Consider the following 12,765-nt stretch of genomic DNA (forward strand, 5'->3'; position numbering starts at 1 on the left):
GCCATGGCAACCCACTGTCCTGCCCTGCCATTGGTCTGAATCAGTTCTGACCAATGGCAGGGGATAGGAGGAGATCGCAGCACCTCATTCCTATCCCTCAGGATGATCAGGGCTGTCCCTGACAGCTCCGATCATCCCTATTTTCCGGGTGATCGGGTCACCAGAGACCCGACCAGCCCCGAATAGCAGAAAATCGCATGTCTGAATTGACATGCGATTTTCTGCGATCGCCGACATGCGGGGGTGGGGGTCTCAGGACCCCCCTCGGCTATGTGCTGGGATGCCTGCTGAATGATTTCAACAGGCATTCCGGTCCGGTACGCCTGCTGAATGATTTCAGCAGGCATTCCGGTCCGGTACCCAACCGGCTAGTGGTGGGGACCAGAATTCCCACGGGCGTATGCATCTGCCTCACGTCCTTAAGGACTCGGGATGCCGGGCGTATGCATATGCCCGGGGTCCTTAAAAGGTTAAACACTATGGGCCCCTTTTGTTTAAACGATAAGTCCAAACTTGGTGCTTTATTATAAGTTGACATATACTCTATGTTGCTTGGATTTTTATATAATATTTCTTTCACACGTTGGTGTTCTGTTTTTTCTTAATTTTTAACCTATCACTATGGAGAAAAGAAAAAGGGTTAACACATAGTTTTTTCTGTTTTACTCACACAGCAAAAATGAGGGGTTAAAGACCAGGAGAGAACGTGCTGATGCATACATGGCTTGACGAAGCACCAGTGGGCATGATACGGTCCGTGGCCGGCGTCCGAGACTCCCCCGGTACCATCTACCGCCTCCCTGCCATGGAAGACCGGGTCTGAAGCCAACACTCTTGCCTCAGGATACAGGTCTACAATGTGAGTGCTCCGTTACTTTTGTTTCCTCTTGTTGCTTCATTGAATATACTATTATGCAAACGAGAGCACCTCAAGACAGTCAGTTTGGTTCCCTCTAGTCCGATCAGGTACTTCCTGGATTAGCAAATAATAACACCTGTTTTTCCTACACCGTCCCCTATTCACATTTTTGTGCGTTTTTTCTAGTACCAGTGCCGTCTCACCCCTTTCCCCTTTTTTTCTTGCACACTGGATTGACTTCATTACTGACCTTCCTTCTTCTAGAGGCAATATGGTCATCTGGGTTGTTTTGGATCGATTTTCTAAAATGGCTCATTTTGCATTTGCGAATATGCGCATATGTGGAAAAAAGTGAATATTCATAATTTCGAATATATAGCGTATATATTCGCTATATTCGCAAATTCACTAATTTGCTATATTCGCGATAAAAATTCTAAATGCGAATATTCGCGCCCAACACTACTCATTTTGTGCCCTTGCCTGGTTTACCATCTGCACCTCAGCTAGCTAAACTGATCCTTTCCCATATCTTCAGTCTCAATGGATTACCGACACATATTTTCTCTGATCGGGGAGTCCAGTTCGTCTTCAAATTCTGGGGGGCACTCTGCTAACATCTTCAAGTTAAGTTGGATTTCTCCTCTGCCTCTCATCCCCAATCTAATGATCAAGTTGAGAGGGTGAAACAGATCTTGGGAGATTATCTTCACCACTTTGTTTCTGCCCGCCAAGATGACTGGGCCGATCTACTATCCAGGGCAGAGTTTTTTTTTACAACCATAGCGATACCGAATCCACAGGAACTTCACCCTTCTTTGTGGTCTATGCCCTTGTCTTCTCCCTCCGGTGTCCCTATGGCTGATGAACTTGTACGGAACTTCACCTCCATCTAGAAGAAGACTCATCTCTCCCTTCTTTATACCATGACCCGTATGAAATCTCAAGTGGACAAGAAAAGGCACCCCCTCCTGAATACTCACCTGGGGACAAAGTGTGGTTGTCATCTAAATATATCTGCTTCGAAGTACCTTGTTACAAACTGTGTCCACGCTATTTGGGTCCTTTCAAAGTCAAGAAACATCTAAATCCAGTGGCTTATTCTCTTCATCTGCCTTCCTCCTTTCGGATTCCAAATTCTTTTAATGTCTCCCTCTTGAAACCCGCCATCCATAACCGCTTTTCTCTAAAAAGGACATTCTTCCTACTCCCATCTCGGGTACCTCTGGACTCCAAATTCATCAGAGAAAAATATTTCTTTCTTGTAGATTGGGAGGGATTCGGACCAGAGGAGAGGTCTTGGGAACCACAGGATAACATCCTAGATCAGGATCTTCTCAAAAATTCTTGAGCCGTAAAAGGAGGGGGAGACCAAAGGGGCAGGGTACTGTTACACACTGCGTTCCAGTTGCAAGCACCGACCATGAGCGCAGTGTCCCTGTGTCCCCGACCGCCGGCGGGGCCAGGATTCGCATTGCAGGACGCGTCCGCATGCGAGTCCTGGCCCGTCTCTCACCACGCTCTGCTCCTGCAGCACCTTCTGTCTCTCATCTCCGGCGCGCATGCGCCAGAGCTCTAATATTTAAAGGGCCAGTATGGATATTCAGTGGAGCTCTATTACTGTACGACACTCAGAGGAGCACTTTTACGGTAAAAGGCACCCAGAGGAGCACTATCACTGTATGTGGCACTCAGAGGAGTACTATTACTAGATGGACACTCATAGGGGCACTATTACTGTATAAGGCACTCAACAGGGGCATTATTACTGTAAGGGGCACTCAGAGGAGCACTATTACTCTATAAGGCACCCAGAGGAACACTATTATTATATGTGGCACTCTGAGGGACACTATTACTGTATGATGCACTCAATGGTGCACTATTACTGTATGAGGCACTCAGAGGAGCACTATTACTCTATAAGGCACCAAGAGGAACACTATTATTGTATGTGGCACTCTGAGGGACACTATTACTGTATGATGCACTCAATGGTGCACTATTACTGTATGAGGCACTCAGAGGAGCACTATTACTCTATAAGGCACCAAGAGGAACACTATTATTGTATGTGGCACTCTGAGGGACACTATTACTATATGATGCACTCAATGGTGCACTATTACTGTATGAGGCACTCAGAGGGGCACTATTATTGTACGAGGCACTCAGAGGAGCATTTTTTACTGTATATGACACTCAGAGGGACACTATTACTGTATGGGGCACTATTACTGTATGATATGGAGCACAATTGCTGTATGAGGCACTCAGAGGAGCACTATTACTATATGAAGCACTAAGGGGGATGCTATTTCTGTATGGATACTCAGAAGAGAACTATTACTGTACGACACTTAGAGGAGCAGTGCTACTGTATAAGGCACCCAGAGGAGCACCATCACTGTTCGTGGTACTCAGAGAGACTCTATTACTGTATGAGGCACTCAGAGGGGCACTATTACTGTATGGAGGACTCAGATGAGCACTGTTACTGTATATGGCACTCAGAGGGGCACTATTACTGTAAGAGGCACTCAGAGGAGCACTATTACTCTGTAAGGCACCCAAAGGAACACTATTATTGTATGTGGCACTCAGAGGGACACTATTACTGTATTATGCACTCAAAGGTGCACTATTACTGTATGATGCACTCATTGGGGCACTTTTGCTGTATGTGGCACTCAGAGGGACACTATTACTGTATGATGCATTGAAAGATGCACTATTACTGTATGAGGCACTCAAAGGAGCACTTTTACTGTATATGACACAGAGGGACACTATTACTATATGAAGCACTAAGGGGAGCACTATTTCTGTATACATACTCAGAGGAGCATTATTACTGTATAAGGCACCAAGAGAGAGGAACACTATCACTGTATGTGGCACTTTATTACTGTATGAGGCACTTAGAGGGGCACTATTACAGTATGGGGAACTCAGATGGACTCTATTACTGTATGGGGCACTCACAGGAGCACTATTACTGGATGGACAATCAGACGGGCACTATTACTGTATGAGGCACTCAGCAGAGCACTGTTACTTTACGAGGCACTGAGATGTGCACATCTGAGTGCACATACACCTAACGCTACAAGGGTCCATGTATCTGAACAACACACATGGGGGTGAGGAAGGCAGGTCCAGAATTTTCCCTTGAGCCTAAAAGTACTCTAGTTGTGTCCTTGGTGATCGCCCAATGATCATATCAGTCAGTAACCCTGGGCAATGAGCACTTACACCAGTCTGACAGGGACAGCGATGCGGTGCGCTCACAGCCTTGGGCTCACGGTTCAGCCAGGAGCTCGGTGCTGAATTATCTGACCTCCTCCACATCTGTATACCTACCCGGTGTCCAGCTTTTAGAGGGACAGTCCCTTCTTTTGAACCAAGTCCCTCTGCCCCCTTTGCTAGCAGTTGGGCAGTGAAGCCAGGTCGATTTTTTTCTATCAAGGCATTGGTGGTTCAGTGGTAGAATTCTTGCCTGCCACGCGGGAGTCCTGGGTTCGATTCCTGGCCAATGCATGGAAAGTTTTAATTTTTTACTTTGTCATCCACAGATGTAATGCTGATTTTCTTCGTTACCTAATGTCCTGTAATATATAGATAAGTGTTTATGCTTAGTGTATGTATATATATATATATATATATATATATATATATATATATATATGTATATGTATATAAAATCTCAATCCGCCACATCATCACCAGGCAGCCTCTATACAAAGATCCTCAGCCCAGGACAGTGACCTGATCTGTACACTTATAAGTGATATGAGTTGTTATAGGTTACTTCATATATCTTAGGGTATAGTTTATAGTTCCCAGTGTTAGTTTTATCATTGGTCGGCATGATATATAGCTCTATTTGCGCTCAAGGCAAGTAACGAAAATTGCACCCCCTGTAGGTAGGTAGAGAATCCCCTTTATTAAAAAGAAACCCCCACCAGTTACTTAGGTAGGGAATCCCACTTATAAAATAGATGCCCCCAGTTGGTAGGTAGGGAATCCCTCTATTAGGTAGAAGCCTCCAGAAGTTAGGTAGGGAAACCCTCCTGTTAGGAAGAGTTTCCTAGTAGGTAGATGGGTTGAGAATCCCACCTATTAGTTAGAAGCCCCCAGAAGATATGTAGGGAATTCCCTTTATTAGGTAAAAGCCCCCAGCAGGTACATAGGGACCCCCCTCTATGAGGTAGATTTAAGTAGGTAGGGAATCCCCTCTATTCAGTAGATGTCCATGGTAGGCAGGCCCGTCGCTACAGGACAGGCAAACCAAGCAATTGCTTGGGGCCCCGAGCTGGCCCAGGGCCCTGAGCAGAGACGGTACTTGCTCGTTCTGTAGAGACGGGGCAATTCCCCCCATCACTATTAAGGACATCCCTGTGTCCTGAAACATGTTTGCGGGACACGAGGATGCCCCCGTTAACTTTCTGCGGCCCCACGTTAAGTCTATAAAAGCAGGGGCCACAGGAGATAGCACACGTCGGGACATCATAGCAACGGAGGCACAGAAGACCGGAGCAGTGAGGAGGAGGAGGATGTGCGCTGGTCAGCTTGGTAAGTGACCGGCGGGACGTCATCTTCGGTGTTCCGACCACAGCTTCTCTGGTCCCGGGAACTAATGCTATGGCCGGACCGGAGGAGCAGTGGTCGGAGCACTGAAGTGGGGCAGTACACACGCATACAGCCTCCAGCCATACACTGTATATGGCTGGAGGCTGTATGTCTGTGGGGAACACTGACTACCTAATGTGGGGGGGGGGGAACACTGCCAGTCTAATGTGGGGGGGGGGGAACACTGCCAGTCTAATGTGGGGGAACTGTGCTGCACCTAATGTGGGGGGGGGACTCTGCTGCACCTAATGTGGGGGCCTCTTATCGACACTCACTCACGTCGCGCTCCCAGAATTTAAGGGCCAGTGTTACTACATCCTGACGCCGGCCCTAGAGCGTGTTGTGCGTGAACATCAAGGGGGGGGAAGGGGGGCTCCAAGTCTATTTTGCTTGGGGCCCCCAAATTCCTTCAAATGGCCCTGCCGGCAGGTAGGTAATCTCCCCTATTAGGTAGATTATCTCACCTCCCCACCATTGTCAAAGAATGGATCACCTCGAGAAATGATCCTGATTGGTTTGCAGCAAAAATGTGGGAAATATGGGTGGTGGAGCACGTGGCTGTGACAAGAATTCAATTAACCCTAACCTACACCCTTAGATAAAGAATTGGGGGTTTTGTTTTAAGGCCCATACAAGTATATGAGACTTCTGGTATCATCCCCTGGTGAATGCATCAGTGCAGCTGGCAAGCCACACCCTCCCCGCATGCCATGCCCCATCTTACAAAGCCACACCCCTTTTATTTTCTACCTTTTTGTGTATCGGTCAACACTGGGTACTCAGCTGGTATGTAAATAAACTCCCAGGCAGCAACAGCCATTAATAAACCTTATTTATGCAATGATATAAAACTCCCTGCGCTCGGAGAGGTGACAGGACCATTATCCTGGATACCAGCACAACCATCATCAAACACCCAGGGCGTCTGCGTGAGTGGTCCCTTTGTGGACCGATCTATCATTAAAGGGATACTCCACCCCTAGACATCTTATCCCCTATCCAAAGGATAGGGGATAAGATGTCTGATCGCAGGGATCCCACAGCTGTGGGACCCCTGCGATTTCAGCTACAGCACCCCAGACATTCGGTGCATGGAGTGAGCGCCATGCAGGGCGGAGGCTCGTGACATCCCAGCCACACACCCTCAATGCAAGTCTATGGGAGGGGGCGTGACAATCAGGGGGGGGCATGGCTGTGACATCACAAGACTCCAGCGCTGCACCCAATGCTTGTTTAGAGCGTCGGGTGCAATACTGGAGTCTCATGACGTCACGGTCACACCCGCTCGTGATGTCACAATAGGGGATAAGATGTCTAGGGGTGGAGTACCCCTTTATCTAATCAACCTTGTTTTTTCTTGCCATATCAGTTTGAGCCTGTTGTTCTCCTATTTGTTGTCCCCTGATGAACCCCTTTTGCATTGCTAATTTATTTTTACAAAGAGGGGGGGGGGGGGGGGGGAAATGCATCGGGACTTTCTTAATATCCAATTGTGTATAATATGCTGAACTCTAGGACATTGTTTGTTTATTTACTAAAGGCTATATTTCAGGTTTTTGCAGCACAGTATTTTGGCGTTGTGTGGTGGCCTGGTACCGTATTGCATACAGTACCTAGTGTAGAGGTCCCCAAAGTCAGAGTAACTACGCTCAGGTAGGGTCCCTAAGGTGGGGACCCTAGTCGCCTCTCCTTAAGTCTAATTCTCTAATGTTAATACATGTATATATTTAAGAAATAATGTATATCTAACATAATGTAAAGTACTTACCTTGTTTAGCGTCGCAGGACCTTCAGTCATGTGACCATGTTAATCTCCTCAATGGTATGTTGGAGGACCTTTGGAGGTCCTTGGGTCACAGTCACCCACAAGTCTTTGTAATGGTGATTGACACAAGTATGGACCAATTAGCTTAAGTCCAGCCCCTGCCCATATAAAGGGAGCTATAGCCAATTATCGCTCTCTTCGGTTACTACTCTCGTGGATGCCTGACTAGCAGGACGGATCTGCGCAGCTTGCAAAGACACACTAGGCCTGAAAAACCTACCAGCCTCAGCTGAACTAAAACCGTCAGTTCTAGACTACCCCCGCTAAAGCTAGCGTGTCTACTGGACCGCAACTCAATCCCCTAAATCCAGTTGAACAGGGCATATTATCCTAAAGACAGCAGTTGGATGCATAGAGACTGTTCAGTTTATGAAGCTTGCAGAAAATCTTCAGTAAAAGTTACACCTGTTTCAGAAAACTCTCCGGTTGTGGACATTCCATTATTATCTACCTCCCTATCGCTCTTGGGAAGGGTGGCGGTAGGACAAGCATTACTGAGGAGCCCTCACCCTGGCATCGCAAATAGTTAACAAGCACCCTTTAATTACTGCACAGCTTCACTCCCCATACCCTACATCCCCCAGGCTATCACAGTTGTTTGCGACACATTTTTGTTGTTATTTGAGGACACTTATTTTATTACATATTGAATAAATGTTACGTTTTAAATTAGCAAATATTTCCAAGTTTGCTCATTTTTTTTTTGTATCTTGTATCCATATTTTTTTGTGAGAATTATAAAATTCACATATTATATATATATATATATATATATATATAAAAATCGCAGCATCTAGTTAATAAATAAATATAAATAGAATAAAAATACAAAGTGCATCATGGGAGGAAACATTACACCATCCAGGAATTCACTGTCCATGCCTTAAATATGACCGTTCACACACAGGCTTTATAGTCCGTGCCGGCCACTAGGTGGCACTGTCTTCATACAGTTGTACCATTACTAAAGCATCGTCCGTTTTTTAAAGGGTCCGAGATGTACGCCGACATTGGCGCAGAGCAAAGGAGGCACCTTGTGTACTTATACCTCCCCCACAACTCCTTCAGGTTTCCCAAGACAAGACTCTATTAGAGGTATATAGTAAGAATGAAGGAACCCACAATCTTCTACAGTGTGCCTCCAGCCATTGCAAAACTACAATTCCCAGCATGCCCGGACAGATAACAGCCCTCCCAGGTCCAAGGGTTAAGAAGTCCCAGGTCACTATTCACATGAAGTAGGAGCAAATCAGCACCATGTCCCGTAGGTCCTCGTTGGCCATAGAACCTAGGAAATAAAATATATAAAAAATTAGCACCCAAATAAATATTCATTGAAAAAATAATTATAAAAATAAAAATTAGCATCCTAAAATATAAATATTCAAATATTATAATTATATAATTTATTATTTATTAGGATGTTCATTGTTTTTATTTAGAATATGTGTAAGAATTCTCATCTTTACTATTACAATTACCGTATTTTTCACCCTATAGGACGCACCGGCGTATGAGACGCAATTTATAGGTGCAAAAAAAAATAAGTAAAACCAAGATTTTGAACCCAATAGTGGTCTTCAATCTGCGGACCTCCAGATGTTGCAAAACTACAACTCCCAGCATGCCCGGACAGCCAACGGCTGTCCGGGCATGCTGGGAGTTGTAGTTTTGCAACATCTGGAGGTCCGCAGATTGAAGACCACTGCAGGAGAAGGTAATACTCACGTGTCCCCGCCGCTCCGGACCCGTCACCGCTGCCCTGGATGTCGCTCCATCGCTGTCGCCGTGTCCCCGTCGCTCCGGAATGTCTCTGCTGCCGACCGGGTATCCTCGCTCTCGACGAGGAAGGAGAGCGCCGGCCATACAAGGGATCCCTGAACGGAGAAGACACCAAGGAGGCAGGTAAGGTCCCTCCCGGTGTCCTGTAAGCACTAAACCGGCTATTCAGTCGGGCTGTTCGGGACGCCGCGGTGAAATCGCTGAACAGCCAGGTTAGTGTCACTTTCGCTTCAGACGCGGCGGTCAGCTTTGATTGCCACGTCTAAAGGGTTAATACAGGGCATCACCGCGATCGGTGATGTCCTGTATTAGCCGCGGGTCCCGGACGTTGATGGCCGCAGGGACCGCCGCGATAGGGGTGTATTCGCCGTATAAGACGCACCGACTTTTTCCCCTCAGTTTTGGGGGAAGAAAAAGTGCGTCTTAGGCTGGGTCCACACTACGTTTTGTCCCATACGGGAGCGCATACGGCAGGAGGGAGCTAAAACCTCGCGCTCCCGTATGTGACCGTATGCGCTCCCGTATGTGACCGTATGCGCTCCCGTATGCCATTCACTTCAATGAGCCGACCGGAGTGAAACGTTCGGTCCGGTCGGCTCATTTTTGCGCCGTATGCGCTTTTACAACCGGACCTAAAACCGTGGTTGACCACAGTTTTAGGTCCGGTTGTAAAAGCGCATACGGCGCAAAAATGAGCCGACCGGACCGAACGTTTCACTCCGGTCGGCTCATTGAAGTGAATGGCATACGGGAGCGCATACGGTCACATACGGGAGCGCGAGGTTTTAGCTCCCTCCTGCCGTATGCGCTCCCGTATGGGACAAAACGTAGTGTGGACCCAGCCTTATACGGTAATTTTAATACTAAAAGTTCGCATCGCAATATAAAATATACAAATATTATAAAATTTAAAAAAAAAAATTGCCTCCAAATAAATATTCACCAAATTAGTAAAAAAAAAAAAAAAAAAAAAAAAAAAAATAAATGTAATAATAAATTAATTATATATATATATATATATATATATATATATATATATATATATATAGTACATTAATATTGTCATTTAATATTTAGTAGGGTGCTTATTATTTAAAAATTAAGCATCCTAATTAATATTAAATATATATATAATTTTTTATTTTTTATTATTTTTTTTTTTACTATTCAGAATGTGTATAAGGATTCTCATTTTTATTATTATTACTATTCGTTCTAATAAGTTGGCAACTTTTCAATATACTAACAATATTCTAAAATAATAAATTTTGCATTCTAATAAATATTTAAATAGAATTATTAAAAATGATGAGTGCTCTAATACATATTCAATAGACTAATAATATAAATAATGAACATGAATATTCAAATAATAATAAATAAAGAAAATATTCGAGAGCTCTAATAAATATCCAATTATGTAAAAAGAAAATTCCTATAATCCAATAATCTAGAAGAAAAAAATAATTCGGCAACTGCTGCTGCCTGTCAATCACCGATCATAGCCACGCCCACTCGCTTACCTCTACGGCGAGACCCCGCCTTCGATTTTCTCCTGTACAGTCTCTTGAACCATTTGAAGCGTCCGGTGACGTCAGTAGTCCCCGCCCCCTCTTCGTCGTCGCTGGGCAACGGCGACGGCGCGCGGCAAAAGGGGCAGGTCACTTCATCGCCTCCCATGGAAGCCAGGCTCTCCAGGCAGCCGGAGCAGATCACGTGGTGGCAGGCGGCCAATGAGCGCCGCTTTCTCTCCTGGCAGTAGTCAAGGTAACAGATGCCGCACTCTTCCTCCTCTACGGAGACGTTAGGCAGTGGTGACGTCATGACGCCTCGTGCTGTTCTGCAGAGAGTGAATGGTAATGAATGAGGGGACCCGTCAGAGGGTGAGGCTTTTATAGGAAGAAAAAGCTCCGCCTCCCGCCGGAAACGAGTGACGTCAGGGCGAATCAGGGGAGAGGAGGCGTGGTTTTGGGAGTTGTTTTGTGTCGCGTGGAGTAATTTCCCTGAATTCCACGCGCGACCTATGTGACCGATGACGTCACCTCTTATCCCGACTCTCAGGTGACTTACTACAAGTCATAAGGAGCTGTGGTATGACGTCATTAATTTATTTACTTTCTATTTACATTTTTTTTTTGCCTTTTTCTTATTTTATGTTTTGTTTTTCATTACATGTAGTTATTTATAACTCCCCAGTCACATGCTTAGTCAGGGAGGTCACATGACCGGCGACCGCTGTTACCACCTATCGAATTTCTGAACGCTGCACGTTAAAGCGCTATTAAAAATGAAGGTCATTAAGGGGTTAATACCAGGATGACATCCATATGGAGAAGTGGGTTTATTAACCCTTTAGGCTGCCATCCACTCAATATTTTTTATTTTTTTATTCCCATTATAAAAAAATTCCCCTGTGAAAAAAAAATCTGATATTCCCAAAACTTGCAGAATTACTGTTTCCCAATCCAAAGGTTTCCAATACACGATATTTACCCAAATATGGTGTAAAATGTGTATCTCGTCCTGCAAGAGAAAAGAAATCAATATAAGTTCGGGCTTTGGGAAGTCAGGGAAGATACAAGTTAATAGCGCCCCCCAAGAGCCAAAATAATCAGTGTCTTTATGGGGTTAAAGACGACTGTACTGGCCACTGCAGTGGGGGAGGGAGATTCGGGGAGGTCTTCGCTTTATCTGCCAAATCGCTGAGTGTTCCCGGAAAACAACAAAGGCAGATCCACTGGAATCCAGGAACTTTCTACGACACGTTCCATAGAGAAGACATGTTGTGGTGTGAAACGGGGGTGCAATGTGAGGTGTACGGGGGGCAGATGTTGTAGCCCAGGGGCAGATGGTATTAACCCCTAAATGTTCGTGACGCCAGGGTGTGGTTTGCCTAAGTAACCACCCGAAGGTAGCTCAGCTAGACCTAGTTAGGCCGGGCAAATAAAAGTCCAAGACCAGGTTAGGGTTAATGGCAGCTTTACTGAGGTAGACAGATGGTAACAGTCTTTACAGCTCGGTCAGGATCCCAGAGAGGTGACCAGTAACACGGAGGGGACCTCGCAAGGACTTGCAGTGACTCTGACAGACTTTAGGACGGCCACACTGACTATAATAGACTTGACTGTAGGTAGTGACAGCAGACAGAGATGACTTACTGGCATGTGGCTGTAGATTAGGCTTGAGGCCTCCAGATGGCTCAGCCGTCACGTCCCCTCCCATAGACTTGCATTGAGGGGGCGGGGCATGACAGTGAGAGGGGCGGGGCTCAGTGCTGGGCGGTATACCAGTTCATACCGAATACCAAAATTTTTGTCCTGCACGATAGGAATTTTTCCCCAAACCGCAATACTGGTCGGGCCCCCCCCCCCCTCGGGAATGAATTATCAGCCCAGCGCTGCACTCTCCCCACATCGGGGAACTAACCATATGTGACCCGCGAGCGCTGTTCTGCCCCCTCCCCCAATTAATTATCAGCTCAGCGCTGCGCTGTCCCCACATCGGGGAACTAACCATATGTGACCCGCGAGCGCTGTTCTGCTCCTCCCCCCCCCCAATTAATTATCAGCTCAGCGCTGCGCTGTCCCCACATCGGGGAACTAACCATATGTGACCCGCGAGCGCTGTTCTGCCCCCTCCCCCAATTAATTATCAGCTCAGCGCTGCA

The 12,765-nt window shown here is 46.1% G+C and overlaps 1 protein-coding gene across 1 annotated transcript; it reads right to left on the reverse strand.

The window, feature by feature from the left end:
• Positions 1 to 8,098: 8,098 nt before the first annotated feature.
• On the reverse strand, positions 8,099 to 11,135 carry RNF227 (ring finger protein 227). The gene is made up of 2 exons (XM_056570117.1): positions 10,622 to 11,135; positions 8,099 to 8,604 (listed from the first exon to the last, which is right to left on the reverse strand). The coding sequence occupies exons 1-2, from the start codon at positions 10,920 to 10,922 to the stop codon at positions 8,546 to 8,548; spliced, it is 360 nt and encodes a 119-aa protein (XP_056426092.1). The 5' UTR covers positions 10,923 to 11,135; the 3' UTR covers positions 8,099 to 8,545.
• Positions 11,136 to 12,765: the final 1,630 nt, after the last annotated feature.

Source organism: Hyla sarda, chromosome 4, assembly GCF_029499605.1.
Source record: "Hyla sarda isolate aHylSar1 chromosome 4, aHylSar1.hap1, whole genome shotgun sequence".
Lineage (NCBI taxonomy): Eukaryota > Metazoa > Chordata > Amphibia > Anura > Hylidae > Hyla > Hyla sarda.

Excerpts from the sequence above, each read along its gene's own strand:
- RNF227 (XM_056570117.1), bottom strand. The coding sequence starts at position 10,922 with ATGACGTCACCACTGCCTAACGTCTCCGTAGAGGAGGAAGAGTGCGGC. Across the intron at positions 8,605-10,621 it reads GGCGGGGTCTCGCCGTAGAG|GTTCTATGGCCAACGAGGAC; the intron begins GTAAGCGAGTGG and ends TTTATTTCCTAG.